At 40.8% G+C, this 17,295-nt stretch overlaps 1 protein-coding gene across 1 annotated transcript; it reads right to left on the reverse strand.

Annotated features, from left to right (window-relative positions):
- Positions 1–4,430: 4,430 nt before the first annotated feature.
- LOC134805313 (surfeit locus protein 6 homolog) lies at positions 4,431–7,813 on the reverse strand. The gene is made up of 4 exons (XM_063778631.1): positions 7,606–7,813; positions 6,159–6,524; positions 5,286–5,497; positions 4,431–4,635 (listed from the first exon to the last, which is right to left on the reverse strand). Exons 1-4 carry the CDS (start codon positions 7,718–7,720, stop codon positions 4,465–4,467), a joined length of 864 nt encoding a protein of 287 aa, XP_063634701.1. The 5' UTR covers positions 7,721–7,813; the 3' UTR covers positions 4,431–4,464.
- Between the last annotated feature and the right edge of the window lie 9,482 nt (positions 7,814–17,295).

Here is a 17,295-nt window from a genome sequence, read left to right on the forward strand (position 1 = left end):
CTATTTTCATAGATTTTAGACCGGTAATGTATCACCATAAACCCTAGACAAAACAAACTCAAAGTATGCAAAACATCAACGGTGTTCCGGAAGGACGTAAAAAGTACAAACGAAGTTACGCCCTCATTTTAAAAAGACCGGAGGGCCTACCGAGAACCACATTTGACGGGTTGCCTCCCTGTCACACTTACGTACGAATTTACAAGTGCGAGAGAGAGGCAACACGTCGAACGTGGTTCGCGGTAGGCCCTCAGCTTAAATTACATGCATGAACATTTACGTAACATAATATCTTGTCTGGTAGGTACAGTCAGCAGCAGAAGTTGCTGAGCGGGCGAGGTGTTCAAAATTATCTTGACACGCTCTTATTCTCTTAACAATAAATTCGCGTCAAGATCATTTTGAACACCGGGCCCGCTTAGCAACTTCTGCTGCTGACTACTAGTTTTTGTTGCTGAAAATTGTTTTACAAAGAATATAAGAGTGAGCAGGAGTTCTGTATGTAAAACATCTACTAGCTCTAATTTTTTGTACAGTCACCATCAAATATATCGGAGCGTCCAAGGTGCTCACAAATATCTGAACACGCTTCTATTGTCGAAGGCGATAGAGTGCGTTTTCAGATATTTTAGCGCACCTCGGCCGCTCCGACATATCTAATTACGACTGTATTACAATTTTAGAGTCTGTTCGGAAAGAGAAGAGTCGTGAAATGTATTGGGCCCCATACATTCCACGACTCTTCTCTTTCCGCACAGACTCTAGCAACGACAACTAGTACCATGCATAAAGTGTCATTCTATGGAACTTGCTAACTATGTAAACAAAAGTCACTAGTAAATTCATCATTCAGAGACAATTTGGCGGTTTCTTTACGTAGTTAGCAAGTTATATAGAATCACACTTTAGATACCTTAGGTAGGGTCATTGCATCAGTTTACCGTCCAGTGCCTGTTTCCGTCCACTTGGCGTAGTTGCTACAAAGAATTGCGTATCATTTGAATATACAGGTATATATTAAAATTATACGCATTTCTTGAATATATGGGCATATATTCAAATTATACGCAATTCTGTAGCAACTACGCCAAGTGGACGGAAATAGGCACTGGACGGTAAACTGACGCAATGTCCCTTTATGTTAATTGAATGTTCATGCTAGTTCAAACAACTGTCGTTTTAAAGCTAGAGCGGAACTTCGATTGTAGTGCGGCGGATAGGTTCGTGTTACTCTTAACCCAACAAGCATTTATTTCATACAGAGAAATTGAGGTTGTTAGAAATAATTTATACAGGTAAAATGTGTTAACCCCCACAGCCAGCAAATATTTGATTAAATGAAATTTAGATCGACCTATCTTGTTAGCCCACTGAAAAGTTCGAAAAAAATATCCAAAATTAAATAAGTATTCCAACTGCGTTAGCGTGCTGCTTGTTCTCTCTTTATTACATCCCAGGTCTTCCATTTTGTGTACAAAATCCTAAATGCGCAACCTTATCATTTATTACTTACTTTTTTAGTAACCACTAAACTCCACTAAGTAATTGCTTTTCAATAAACTTATTTTTATATAGCCCATATTATTGAGACGACAGCGATTCCTGTATGTAAAGAAACTGCCCACTTATAATTTGCACCCAGTGCGCACTTGTATCGGTCTCTTTTTCATCGCGTTGATCGCTTCTTATTTTAAGGTTAATCTTGATATAAAAATAATATACAGGACAGAAATGGCTATCAATAAAAAAACCGGCCAACTGCGAGTCGAACTCGCAAACGAAGGGTTCCGTACCATTATCTATAAAAACGGTCACCCATCCAAGTACTGACCCCGCCCGACGTTGCTTAACTTCGGTCAAAAATCACGTTTGTTGTATGGGAGCCCCACTTAAATCTTTATTTTATTCTGTTTTTAGTATTTATTGTTATAGCGGCAATAGAAATACATCATCTGTGAAAATTTCAACTGTCTAGCTATCACGGTTCGTGAGATACAGCCTGGTGACAGACAGACGGACGGACAGCGGAGACTTAGTAATAGGGCCCCGTTTTACCCTTTGGGTACGGAACCCTAAAAACCGAATTCACGTTTGTATTACTGCTGAATCAACCGGTTAGACATCAACCATAAGAAAACTCAATCAATGTGTTGTATCGGTAGTTATTAGATTGGTGTGGATTTTATTTTAGAGGTAGGATTAAGAAAAAATGTGTTCATATGATTTTAGTATATCATAGAATATTTTTAGTAATGTAATTTTATTTCCACCAGATTTTTTCGAGAGGCGGAAGGTAATTTTGCGGTCAGTTATGTATAGTGTTGTAAATTCTCGAAGTAAATAGTTTTTTTTTTATATTCGACACTATTATCCTATTGGTTGCTTTTAAATTGCTGTGCCGTTGACGGTAAACTAAAATTGACTGCATTAACCTTTTCGACTCCGTGTCAACACACAAAAGCAGTCACTCGGACGTCACGTCACCGAAGTGTCAAAACTGAAATTGAACTTTATGCATATGCACGTAGGTCTATGTTGCTCTGTGGTCTGTGACCGATTAATCGGTCTTTGGCGTTGAACCTGCGGTGCGTATATATCGGTCATTGGCGTCCAAAAGGTTAAACGTGGCATGGCCGTGGACATCCATGATAAAGTGTAAAAGCAACCATTAGGAAAGAACAGGTGACTCTAAAAAGTCTAAAATAATAACAAATCTTCTTAAGCGAGTGGGTTTTATGGTTTTCTTAGAAAACTATATACAGTACTTATTTGGACGGAGGGAGACTTCGTAGAGACTGAGCGGGTCGTTGCTAAAAGTGCTGTCGAACTCGAGCCTGTTACAACACTATTTGTAGATATATATATCTAATATAGCAAATAGCGCATTAGGTATCTCATGGCATTTCCTGTCTACTGGAGTGCTTCGCCATATTATTTACCTACCTACTTTTAGCATTCATGTACCACCGACTAAAACAATCTGTAAGCTTTCTACTCAGCGTCAGCGCTGCTAGGGAGTATATTATTTTGCTTGGCCGTGAGACCTTCATCCGCCCCTCGTGTGAATGGTGCAGACTTCCAATAGGTACATTCTGCTACGCTACGATAAATGATAAGATTTCTAACAACATCAGAGTAATTCCATGTGCATATTTTGAATGTTATAGTACCCCCCCGCTTTATTATTGGTTTTTATCAATAATCTTTACATTTACATAATGTTCTACACACATAATATTCTTTTAATGGTCAGCTAGAATTAAGCTTACGCACTATTATATATTGGTCTAATACAATAACATACGAGAATATATTACGTATACCTTTCACCAATAAACGAAGTTTCCTTACTGTTTCATTGCGTATTATTTTGACAGTATTTCTGCCTACCTCTCCTAAAGCATTGAGTAATATAAGTAAAGAAAGAGTGGTAACTCCATACATCAGTTTTCTTACCAAAACGCGCGTTATTTCGTAGTCGTCATCTAACGTTAAGTAGTGGAACTATCAGTACCGCTACTTGACACCAGATGGCACAAAGTGTCGCTACTGACGAAAGATGTACTGCTAAAACAATTTACAACTAATATTAGAAGCAGAAGGAGTTGAAAATAGAGTTTCGAGTAATCCGGTTATAATTTTAGCTGTAAAATGTTGAGCATTAGTTTTTGTTCGCCGCGACATATACCGTCGACTAGCAGTACTGATATATTCCGCTACTTGACGCTAGATGTCGACTACGAAATAACGCGCGTTTTGGTAAGAAAACTGATGTATGGAGTTACCAGTCTTTCATTACTTACATTACTCTATGCCTAAAGTGCAATAAAAAACCGGGCAAGTGCGAGTCGGACTCGCGCACGAAGGGTTCCTTACCATAATGAAAAAAAAAACGCAAAAAAAAAATAAAAAAAAAACGGTCACCCATCTAAGTACTGACCACGCCCGACGTTGCTTAACTTTGGTCAAAAATCACGTTTGTTGTATGAGAGCCTCATTTAAATCTTTATTTTATTCTGTTTTTAGTATTTGTTGTTATAGCGGCAACATAAATACATCATCTGTGAAAATTTCAACTGTCTAGCTATCACGGTTCGTGAGATACAGCCTGGTGACCGACGGACGGACGGACAGCGAAGTCTTAGTAATAGGGTCCCGTTTTATCTTTTGGGTACGGAACCCTAAAAACTATATTCAAGGTTTGGGCATCTAGCTCTTCGTTTATGCAAGAGTGAAACACCCATAGCCACGTATTGCCAAAACAAGGTTTTTTCAACTCCGTTAATTTTAAGGGTACATTCCTGAGCGTAAACTAGGGTGACTCGGTGGGCAAAGTTATGTTAAAGGGCAAAGATTTATACTTTTACGGTATGTATTGTTATTTATGACACTTGCCATTCTTTGCGTAGGGCTATCGAAAAAAAAAAATGTTTTATCAAACCTAGTATTTACTTATAGTTATTCTTATATTACAACACGCCCTCTCTTAACGGCCTGTTTAATCTTTTTAGACTTCTTTTCTTTCTTTTTCTTAGTAATGTTCTCGGTCCGTTTAGCTTGTCTAGCGTCTTTAGTCTCTTTAACATTTTGAATCCTGTTGTCCCATTGCTTTTTACTGTGCTTCTTCTTTTGCTCCTGTAATAATTGCATATATTTGATTAGAATGATTAGATTTCAGAAGGCCTATTCAAATTTCAAAAATCTTAATTTAATCTGTTATTGAAACTCTTGATCGAGGATATAGGTACATATAACCTAGACAGTACTGTTGTAGGCATGTAAAGTGCTACTTTACCGTACTAGTGCGGTAATTATTTACCACTTTAGTAATTTGCACTTTACATGCCTATATTGAAAATGTCATAAAGGGTCATAAATGTCATGTCATAATGTACTGTAAAACGTTGTACGATACACATTCGCACAAGTATCGCGTTAATTCGCAACTCGGTAACGATTTCTCACTCGCAACGACTCCATTCGGTTGTGTTTTAATTTATCGCCACACGTTGCGAATTTTCTACTATACGTACTTGAATCGTAATGTCAAAATGAGATGCAATCATCTATTTCGACTTGCCTTTTGGTCACACTTTTTTAATGTATTGACCAAACATACAAAAAAACAGACAATTTGAGAACCTCCATGTTCTCAAAGTCTGTTAAAAATGGTGCCTCATATTGCTGTGGAATGATGATGATGACTCTACACAGTTTTTAGAAAGAAATGATGGTTTCATCTATGACTCTAAAATCTAAATGAATTTGTGTAAGAGATGACTTACTCTTTTTTGAATTGATTTCTTTAGCAGATTGGGGTCATCCTTAATTTTTTGGCCTTCAGCTTTTTGCAACATATTTTTCCATGCCATTTTTTCTTTCAATTCCTTCACTTTAGACTTTTCTTCACTTTCTTCTAGTTGTCTGAACTTTTCTTCTTGTTGCTTGAGATTTTCTAAGATTTTCTTAGGATTTTTCTCACCCTTATTTACCCTGTCTGAAAATAATATAGAACATAAATGATTAATATGATTTATATAGCTGATATTTGGTACAAAAATGGAAAACAAGCAAAATATATGAACATGAATAAAGAAGAATTGTATTACACTGATTTAAACTTTCACGATTATGTCGATTATTAACACATTCGACACCGCGTACCCGACTCTCGGGCACTCGTAAACTTTACTCAGATGCCGGACAACCCGCCCAGCGGGTTGTTTTGTACGCAGATATAGACGACCGGTTTCTGGGGTAGTGCGCCGTTTTTTGCCCGGTTGCGAAAGTGTTAAACATTATCAAACTGCAAAAGAATTGTATTGTCCGGCTAAAGGCTAAATAATAACTGTAGGAGGCATTTTCATCTCCATCATTCACAATTTGAGACTATCATTGATTCATGTTGAAATAGTTTGTAGTGGTGTTCAACCACTGAAAAGCCAGACCAGTCGGACTATATATGTATAGGGTTTTTCCATATAAAAGAAATATAGCAACATGACCCAGTCATATCTAATGCAGGCTGTGATAAAACCATGTAAAAACTGCTTATTTCGAAATTCACAGATTAGTTATCTAAGCAGAAATAAAGTTGTGCTCTCAGAGCAAAGTTATTTATTTATTGTCATCACATCCAAATAAATCTAACAACAAACCTTTATGTCCAGTGTTTGCAAAATCAAACTTGGAAAAGACCAGTTTTCCTTCATTGTTAAATATAGGTTTTGGTGCAACAGCAGTTTCCATTTTGTGTTCTTTCTTCGGTAATATAGGTTTGTCTACAGATGGCTTTACTTTAGTTTTATTTATCCTGTCTCTCTTCTTGATTTTTTTATTCAATTTGCTTGCAAGACTTTTCTTGGCCAGTTTGGTTTTCAAGTGGAAGTTGTTTTGTGACTTGATTTTCTCAAGCCTCTCTTCTAACTCTGCAATAGTAGTCACCCGTTTTGGCAGCTTCTTCTCCTCTTGGTTAGCATCACCATTGGTTATTTCAATGTCATCAACATCATCATCAAACTCATCTGAAAAATATAAGAGTAGAATAAATTAAAGTCAAGTCAGCAGTATATTTATGTAGTTAGAAAACAAATAGCATTACAAAAAATAATCAAATTGCGTTCCAAGCAGGTCCATAATAAACTTAACAAGTAAGGTAATTCAATAGCATGTTATTTTTTAATAGGGTGAGCAATGCCAATAATGCACATTTAAATATGGATTTTTTTTTTTTTCAGTTACCAAGATAGGATAGAATAAACATATTATATCACATTAATTATTTGAAACAGCCCAACAGTGTTTGTGGTAATCTGTTAAAACTGTTTAATGTGTAGGTTCAGCATAAGAAGTAACAGTATCGGCTTTACTTCCAAAATAAACTATTGTAATCAATCCTTAGTAACAATAATCGCATAGCAGAAGGTTTAATTAAAGTTTTATTCCTTGATGATAAGTATAGCATTCCTGATGCTAAACAGAATTACAATGTGCAATTATTACTAAAAACATTTAAAATTCAAAACCCTAAGAGAATAACTTTAAGTTTATGGAAAGTAATTTGCTTAAAAAATGTCTATACTTATTTAACACGACAAAATGATACAGCATCAATTATTGCATCCAGCCTTGTTGTGGTAAGTCCTTAACTGAACTAACACTAGTAGATAGGTAGTAGGCAATCATAATTTTCCATTATTATTCATATGAAATACTGTAATCAAGCTGTGAAAACGGATAACAATTAGGTACCAATGGATAGAGTATAATTAACTACAACAATTACTTGGCTTTCTTTGATTGGTTAGTGTACAGTCAACTGTAAAAATATTGGTGTAGACAACTTACTCAAAAATATGTCCCATAGTTCTTAAATCACTGACATAAGAGTTATGGGACATATTTTTGAGTATGATTTGTACACCCATATTTTTACAGTTGACTGTACAATGTATTAGTGTTTAATGTTATCAAATTAAATATTTCTGAAGTGCAGTTATAGCATAGCAACGGAATTTAAAGTCAAATTTACAAAATACATACATAGTCATAAATATAATTCATTTCGCAATACAGTTGCTATAATATAACGTTGTCTTTACTTACCTTTTGTTTGCTGCGGTATGGACAAAACTGAAAATATATTTTGTAGGAATATAAATTCCTTATTCAATTCCACTTTCAGCTGCTTAGACTTAATAGGCTTCTTTTGGATGGACATCGTTATATTTCTGTAAGTATTATGTCAAGTTATTATTTGAACTAACTTTGAAACCACAAGTTATTTCTAAATACACACAAAGAATACAGTAATTATATTCTACCTCTTTCAGTAGTACATTCAGCACAATAAAATTAGGTTTATAACAATTTTAATGTTATTTAAATAGTACCACGCGCGAATCCCACTAACCAACAAATGTATCCAAAAACGTGAGCATGGGCATCGGACAAGTGACAGTGACAATACTGACATGACAATACTTAAGGGCCTACCACAAAAACCGAAAATTTGTTATCTGCCTCTTTTTTCTTATCGCTCTTGGCTATTCGAGTGACAGAGAGGAAAATATAGAATTTCTTTTATCGTTTTTCGCGGTAGGGCCTCAGACTTAATAGTGATAACACACTGTCGCACCGCACCGCGACCTTGGTGCGTCGTACCCATAAGTGAGAGCGAAAAAGAGATATCTGTTTCTCGCTCTCACTTATGCGGTGCGATAGTGTGTTACCACTATAAGGCCAGTCCAGAAGGGATGATATCGACTAATTTGATCAGAAAAGGAATTGGCGTCAATTTTCAATATAATCACTAATTTTAGAATTATGGTAAAATTTGAGCGGTCTCAATGAAAAAAATGCCCCCAAACGCGAATCTTCTGGGTGCGTGCGGCGCACCAAGGTTGTAGTGCGGTACGGTCGTCTGTTGTGGCTTTAAAGCCAATCGATTGACGCCATTTTTTTCTGATCAAATCATAGAGGTACAATAATTTGTGTAAGTGTGTAAGCTGCATAGCACCGTTTGACAGCTGTCATTTTCAAATTATGACAGTGGACGGCAATGTAGCCAGTCGATGAAATAACAAAAATGCGGAAGCAGTGCTTTAAAAAGACACCGATTTTTTAAGATTTTCATGGAAAAAGGTGCATTATACTTAGTGTCCGACCGAAGGTTCGGTTTCGGTTTCGGTTTCGGCCAGTTTCGGCCAAAAAATCATGTTTCGGCTGTAGTTTCGGTTTCGGCCAAAAAACGGCCGAAACTTTCGGCTGGGCCGAAACTTACGAAATAGTACTTCGTACGATGAAACTATGAAACTAAACTATGTGACAAAGACCAAAAGTTGGGGAATAAGTAGGACAACAATATTAATATGTACCTACATAGGTATACTGATTCGTGTATAGGTACCTACAGAAATTAATTGGTTCATTATAAAACACAATTCCACTAATGAGGGCGCCACTAGACGGTTGACGCAGTATTAAGAGGCTGTTAATACTTATAACGCGCACACTGTCTAATTGTATCGGAGTAAATGAGATAGTACTGTCGCATGTTACTGGGCCTGGGCAAAGGAATAATAAGAAAACTCATCATCTTCCTCGCGTAATCCCGGAATTTTTGCCACGGGTCAAGGGAGCCTGGGGTCCAATTGACAACTAATCCCAAGAATTGGCGTAGGCACTAGTTTTTACGAAAGTGACTGCCATCATACTGACCTTCGAACCCAGAGAGGAAACTAGGACTTATCGGGACTAGTCCGGCTTCCTCACGATGTTTTTCCTTCACCGAAAAGCAAATAGTAAATATCAAATGATATTTCGTATATAAGTTCCGAAAAACTCATTGCTCATACGAGCCGGGGTATGTACCTGCGATAGGGTTGCCAGATGGTCGGGATTTGGCGGGATTTTCCCGTTTTTTACCATGTGTTCCCGATTCCCGACAAAGTGTAAACAGTCCCGAAAAACAGCTTCACGTTTTGAAACAATAATTTCAAGCTCCGAACTGTCGTCGAGCGAGCGAGCTGACGTAGTGCCAATAATGTAAAATATCGTTGTTTTTAATACAATTACTTTAATTTGAATGTTTTTTTTTTCCCGACTTATGTCCCAAAATCCCGAAAAATTTCTATTGTTTCCCGATAATAGCGCCTTTCGATCTGGCAACCCTAACCTGCGACCTTCGGATTGAAAGTTGCACGCTCTTATCGCTACGCCACCAGCGCTCAAGGAAATATCTCGCTTTTTGATACAATGGACATTGGCTGGAGTCTGTGCTCAACTACTTATCCTGAAGCCTGAAGCACGGCTTTGACTTCGCATGAAAGTTGGCCTCACTGGGGCACTTCGGACGTGTAGGTGCAGGTGAAAATCGGTACCCGGCCTTGCGATATTGTCAACAAAAAATTCGCGCTCGCTGCGCTCGCGTTTTTGGTTTACCCTGTATCTACATGTTGGCTGGACTGGTGAATGAATAGAGTTAGACCAAGAAAATTCTGCAATTATTTTGATAGAACACGCAGTGCAACTAGTGCAAATGTTATTTATACGTCATAATTTCATAAAGTTTTGACGTTTAAAATAACACTTGCACTGCGTGTGTTACCAAAATCGTTGCAGAATTATCTTGGTCTAACTCTAGTAATTTTCTTAAGAAACTTTCTAAAAAAACTGCTTAAGTAACATCAATTTCAAGGACATTGGGTGTTGACAGCCCCATAATATGTGTGAAAAAGCGGGATTATGATATTTTTTCAACGATTTTAACAAGTCTACAAAAGGTTCGGTTTCGGATTCAGTTTCGGCCGAAACTAGAGCCAAAGCCGAACATTCGGTTTCGGTTTCGGCAAAAAAACATGTTTCGGTCGGACACTAATTATACTACATCACGCCCTCCACCTACCTCTAAAAAAGCGGAACTACATTAATTTAAATTGAATCTTAAAGGATTCCATTGCAAAAATTCGTTGAAAAACACGGAAATATGGGACACTTGGCAACACTGGCGCACGTGTGCGGCAGTCTGTAAGCTAGGATCGCACCGTTTTGACGGTTCGGTGCGATAGTGTGGAAGCCCACGCCAGTACGAGCTATTCCTAGAACTGCACCAAGGTCGCGGTCCGGTGCGATAGTCTGTTACTACTTTTATATGCTCTGAAGAGTATATCAGCCGGTTAAGGCTCCGGCAGACATAGGCGTTTTGCGAGCGTGGCGTGAGCGGGGCGCGATGAAAGCGGCGCGCGCGACGCTGGCGGGCCGCTCGCGTCCCGCCCGCATCGCGCTCTGCGGACGCCGGCGGAACGCGCGCGTCGCGCCAACATCACGCTCGCGGCCCGCCAGCACCGCGCTCACAACCCGCCCACACCGATCTTTCTAAAGCCCCCTCCACACTCGTACGCGACGCAGACAGCGAAATCGACTCCACACTCGCGTTCGCGGCTTCGCCCGCGATTCACGCACATAGTCTGGAGTGGGCATAATAGACAGTTTAGACTCTCGGGCGAGCCACGAGACGAGCCGCGAGCCGCGCCACGAGACGCGAGTGTGAACGGTAGGCTCGTGACTCGTCTCGCGGCTCGGCTCGCGCTCGCCTGGCTCGCGTGGAGGAGCGGTTTTTTGGCCACGAGCAAAGAATATAATACTCACTAAGGCCCCATTCGCACGACAGCTTAAAAAGCGTTGCGTTAAAACCCGACGTTGGCGCTTTTTTACCGTTTCCAATATTTGTGTTCATATGAACGCTTAAAAATCACTTGTGAGTCGTAATGCCACGTACGCATCTCAGCAAAGCCATACTTTATTTGCTATTACGACGTATTATTTGAATATAGCTTGAATATTTCAGGAATTTGTAAGCATAAGTTGACATTTTTAAGGTGAAACTAATAATAATCTTGACGATTGACACCAAAAATTGACACTTGACAGCCAACTGACAGCAGCGCCGGCGCTTTTTTAACGCTTGTGAGAACAGATACACGGAGTTCCGTATGCTCTATTCAATTTGACGCCAACGCTCAACGCCGAAAATCGAACAGTGCTCGATAAAAAAGCGCCGCGCTTAAAAACCGCCTTCGTGTGAATACATACATGGTTATCCATTGGTGTCATTCAAACGCTTTTTTAACGCGCGTTGAAAAAGCTGCCGTGCGAACGGGGCCTAAGGCCCCATTCGCACGACAGCTTAAAAAGCGTTGCGTTAAAACCCGACGTTGGCGCTTTTTTACCGTTTCCAATATTTGTGTTCATATGAACGCTTAAAAATCACTTGTGAGTCGTACTGCCACGTACGCATCTCAGAAAAGCCATACTTTTTTGCTATTACTACTAATATAGCTTGAATATTTCAGGAATTTGTAAGCATAAGTTGACATTTTTAAGGTGAAACTAATAATAATCTTGACGATTGACACCAAAAATTGACACTTGACAGCCAACTGACAGCAGCGCCGGCGCTTTTTCAACGCTTGTGAGAACAGATACACGGATTTCCGTATGGTCTACTCAGTTTGACGCCAACGCTCAACGCCGAAAATCGAACAGTGCTCGATAAAAAAGCGCCGCGCTTAAAAACCGCCTTCGTGTGAATACATACATGGTTATCCATTTGTGTCATTCAAACGCTTTTTTAACGCGCGTTGAAAAAGCTGCCGTGCGAACGGGGCCTAACGAGTCAAAGGGGCTCGCGCGGGACGCGCGCTTGCGTTCACACTCGCGTTCGACTTGTCATTCGATTATAAACCTTATGCAGTGCCGTTAGTGTTTAAAATATATTAGATCGACGAGCTTACGGGCCATGAGACGAGCCTCGAGCCGAGCCACGCGGCGAGAGTGTAATCATTAGCTCGACGGGCTCATGCCCTCAAGGCCACTCGAGGCGAGCCAAGAGACGCGCCGCGAGACGAGCCGCGAGCCGAGAGTCTAAACCGGTTATAAAGAAGCAATTATTGCCACAAATAGTTTTTTTAATCTAATCTAACACCTTCTGTACGTAGTTTACTGCATTACTGCAGGAAATATCAAACAGGTCATTTTATAGAAGAAAAAAAACATTTCTAACCGCCTTCAAAAAAAAAGGTTCTCAGTTTGACCCGTATGTATGTATTTCGCGATTATCTCGCGTTTGGCTGAACCGATTTTGATGCGGTTTCCAGAAAAGTGTTTGTTACATTCTGGAGAAGGTTTTAGTATACATAAATCTGAGCTGATGCTGAACCCTGGCTGTACCTAGTGGAAGTCAGGTTTGGTGCAACATAGGCCCACGCTATTTTGGTCACCCGTCACATCTTGATAAGCACTTGGGAGAGCAGTACCCAAGACCAAGATAGAGCTGATGCTGAAACCTGGCTGTACCTAGTGGAACTCAGGTTTGGTGCAACATTGGCCCACGCTATTTTGGTCATCCGTCACATCTTGATGAGCACTTGGGAGAGCAGTACCCAAGATAGAGCTGATGCTGAACCCTGGCTGTACCTAGTGGAACTCAGGTTTGGTGCAACATAGGCCCACGCTATTTTGGTCATCCGTCACATCTTGATGAGCACTTGGGAAAGCAGTACCCAAGATAGAGCTGATGCTGAACCCTGGCTGTACCTAGTGGAACTCAGGTTTGGTGCAACATAGGCTCACGCTATTTTAGACATCCGTTACATCTTGATGAGCACTTGGGAGAGCAGTACCCAAGATAGAGCTGATGCTGAACCCTGGCTGTACCTAGTGGAACTCAGGTTTGGTGCAACATAGGCCCACGCTATTTTGGTCATCCGTCACATCTTGATGAGCACTTGGGAAAGCAGTACCCAAGATAGAGCCGATGCTGAACCCTGGCTGTACCTAGTGGAACTAAGGTTTCGTGCAACATAGGCCCTCGCTATTTTGGTCATCCGTCACATCTTGATGAGCACTTTAGGAGAGCAGTACCCAAGATAGAGCTGATGCTGAACCTTGGCTGTACCTAGTGGAACTAAGGTTTGGTGCAACATAGCCCCACGCTATTTTGGCCATCCGTTACATCTTGATGACCACCTAGTGCAGCGGTCGGCAACCTTTTAGCAGCCAAGGGCCACATGGCAGTTAACGAAATCTAATCTTTATCAGACATTGTCATTTGTCAATATTACATACGAAATAGCCAGGGAGGCTCGCGGGCCGCTGGTTGCCGACCGCTGACCTAGTGGAACTCTGCAACAGGCACACGACGACAAGTCAGTTAACCAAAAAAAAGTGTGCCTATGTTGCACCAAACCTGAGTTCCACAAGGTACAGCCAGGGTTCAGCATCAGCTCTATCTTGGCTACTGCTCTCCCAAGCGCTCATCAAGATATGACGGATGATCAAAATAGCGTGGGCCTATGTTGCACCAAACCTGAGTTCCACTAGGTACAGCCAGGGTTCAGTATCAGCTCTATCTTGGGTACTGCTCTCCCAAGTGCTCATCAAGATGTGACGGATGACCAAAATAGCGTGGGCCTATGTTGCACCAAACCTGAGTTCCACTAGCTACAGCCAGGGTTCAGCATCAGCTCTATCTTGGGTACTGCTCTCCCAAGTGCTCATCAAGATGTGACGGATGACCAAAATAGCGTGGGCCTATGTTGCACCTAACCTGAGTTCCACTGGGTACAGCCAGGGTTCAGCATCAGCTCTATCTTGGGTACTGCTTTCCCAAGTGCTCATCAAGATGTGACGGATGACCAAAATAGCGTGGGCCTATGTTGCACCAAACCTGAGTTCCACTAGGTACAGCCAGGCTTCAGCATCAGCTCTATCTTGGGTACTGCTCTCCCAAGTGCTCATCAAGATGTGACGGATGACCAAAATAGCGTGGGCCTATGTTGCACCAAACCTGAGTTCCACTAGGTACAGCCAGGGTTCAGCATCAACTCAGATTTATGTATACTAAAACCTTCTCCAAAATGTAACAAACACTTTTCTGAAAACCTAATAATAAAAAACACATTGATAATAAAAGAAAAATAGAACTTTATGGTAATTTACTGACGGCACATCACTAGTTTCTTTACATTTCACGACTCTTCTCTTTTCGCACAGTTGGCCTACCACCATGAACACCGAGGTTCGCAAATTGCGGGCATCTTTCTCTTTTACTCCTATAAAGGAGTAATTACAGAGACAGAGAAAGATGCTCGTCAAACGATGCAAACTTCGGTGTCTATGCTCCAGTGACAAGCGCCTAGTTAAAAACTATAGCAAACGGGCGTAGCGGTCCCACGCGACCCTGTGGGAGTGGCGGATTTGCCCTAAGGCCGAGTAGGCCCGGGCCTAGGGCGGCCAGATATTTTAAGCGGCAGTCTATATGATGGGTGCTGAGAAAGGGGCGGCTAGTGCTTGCTATGAAGGGCCTGGGACCTAACGCGGCAAAGACTGTAAAAAGTTCTCAGGACAGTGGGGGTGTCCTGAGAGCCTACCCCGAGCCGCTTTCGACGTGTTGCCTCTTTTGTAGCACTTTCGTACGTAAGTGTGACAGAGGGGCGACACGTCGAACGCGGTTCGCGGTAGACCCTCTGGTTCTGTCAGCATATCTGTCTCTCTATCTCTCTCACTCATACCTGTATTCTTGACAGACGTTACGGCGGACCACCTTCCTGAGGATCGACCATGTTCGTGGTCCAGCATCTACGCCTATAGAGTCTGTGCGGAAAGAGAAGAGTCGTGGGATTTGAGGGCGCGCCAGTGCTATTTTATGGTTTTTGCTATGCTGACAACACTGGTCACGTGATTATAGTACGACACTAAAGGTCATGATACTTGAATCCCTTTTGTTCCGGTTTTTTACCACGGCTTACTAAACGGACCCTGGTGGTGGTGTCGGCTCGTCAACTCAACCCTCTGATTTAGCGCAGGCACTAGTTTTCTTTTTAAAACACACTCTTGTTTTTATGTCTCAGATACTAAAAAGTGACAGTGCGATTGACAAAACTGCTAAAACTAGTTAAGAATCTGCCCAATACAACTGTAATTTTAGTACCAAACAAGATAGAGTCTCATTTATGTACTGCCTAATCTGTGCAGTCCAACTGCTATTTTAATACAAAACCGGGTAGATCGGGTAGAAATTGGGTAATAGAACTGTAATTTTACTATCTGGGATATATTTCGCCCATTGTAAACTTGACTTGTAATGTATGTGTACATTATTGATAATAAATATGAATATGAATAAAAATAGTGCATAAGTAGGTAGGCCTTATTGGGATATGTCCGGTTCTCTTATCTCACGATATTTTACTTCGCCGAAAAGTCACTGCTAAATATGAAATATAATTTCGTAACTAACAGAACCTAGTAAACGAACTTACAAATAAAGAAATATTTTATAAGAAAAAGTTTTATTCTTTGTAATCGAAGTCTGAATTAAAATATTCGATGTCAGTTATGTTTGAGCTAGCTTCAGAACAACCAGGGACACTCATAGAACTATCTTCATCTGAACTGGATGTGCTTGAATCCGGCACGTAGATTACGAATTCTTGCATATCACCTACTTAACGGTGTTTTATCGTAGGTAGGTAGGTAGGATTACACAACCCTGAAAAAAAATACATATAAATATGCATAAAATGGCAAGTATCAAGACAATTTGTCAGTTATGACCTGCATATTTATGAAAATTAATATATTTTGAATGAATATACTTACTGATTATGTACTGGAGACAAGTTACTTAGGGGGCTTATTAAATAGGTAATTATTTAATATTAAATACAACATCAATACCCGTGAATAGCGGAAACACGTTCCGCGACTTTTTGTAAGTCGATAGTCGGCTTTTAGCCGTTTTCTTCCCGGTGACTAAACCGAACAATGTTAAATATAATTTTCCTTGTGGTTTAATGTACGGTTTTATCGTGTTTTGAAAATATTTTATACGTAAAACTTGCGGTTTTTGTTAATAAAATATACAATGACAGAAGTTTGTTTACTTTTTACAAGACAGGTGTCAAAGGTTTGATTGCCATATAAAATTTAAAATGTTAGTTCCCGTTTCTGCCACGACTCTTCTCTTTTCGCACAGACTTCTAGCCCGCTGTCTACGAAAATCGACTCCACACTCGCGTTCGCGGCTTCGCCCGCGATTCACGCGCATAGTCTGGAGGGGGCTTTAAGGTAGCTAACACACTACCGCACCGCACCAAGGTCATTGTGGAACGCACCCATAAGTAAGAGGGAGAAAGCGATATCTCTTATGGGTGCGTCCCACAATGACCTTGGTGCGGTGCGATAGTGTGTTAAAGCGTTAATAACAGTTTTGATAGCCGGCTTAGACTCTCGGCTCGCGGCTCGTCTCGCGGCGCGTCTCGTGGCTCGCCTCGAGTGGCCTTGAGCGCATGAGCCCGTTGAGCTAATGATCCCCTGCTACACGGCAGCCGACAAGCCTACTAACCGTCTGACCTTGGTCTGTCCTTGGTGTGTGGGTCCGTCTGAGTTGTCTGGCTAGACGGTGGCAAACCACAGTGTGTTCAGAACTCGCGGACGGACAACACGTATTGCAAGCGCACAAAATGGCCCCTAACCTTTCAGAAAGTTGGCGTGGCATTAGTACCTACTCAGTGGCGTATGGCCCTAAGGGCGGCGTATGCCACCCCTGGCGGATTGCATTTTGTTTTTCTTCCTTCACTTCTGGGGCGGCAAAACTTATTGGCCGGGGCGCCAAATTTCATATTAACCTACCTACTCATACTAGTGCAATGACAAAAAAATAAGTTTTTGGCAAAAAAATCATATTTGGTACAAGCTTTTATCGCTGACTGTACTTTTCTTTCCAGAGGCATC

This window comes from Cydia splendana, chromosome Z, assembly GCF_910591565.1.
Source record: "Cydia splendana chromosome Z, ilCydSple1.2, whole genome shotgun sequence".
NCBI classification, from domain to species: Eukaryota; Metazoa; Arthropoda; class Insecta; order Lepidoptera; family Tortricidae; genus Cydia; species Cydia splendana.

What these genes read in the sequence shown, in the direction of transcription:
- LOC134805313 (XM_063778631.1), bottom strand. Translation starts at nt 7,720, where the DNA reads ATGTCCATCCAAAAGAAGCCTATTAAGTCTAAGCAGCTGAAAGTGGAA. An exon ending in CATACCGCAGCAAACAAAAG is followed by an intron (nt 6,525 to 7,605) that starts GTAAGTAAAGAC and finishes TATATTTTTCAG; the next exon opens with ATGAGTTTGATGATGATGTT. An exon ending in AGAAATCAATTCAAAAAAGA is followed by an intron (nt 4,636 to 5,285) that starts GTAAGTCATCTC and finishes CAATTATTACAG; the next exon opens with GAGCAAAAGAAGAAGCACAG.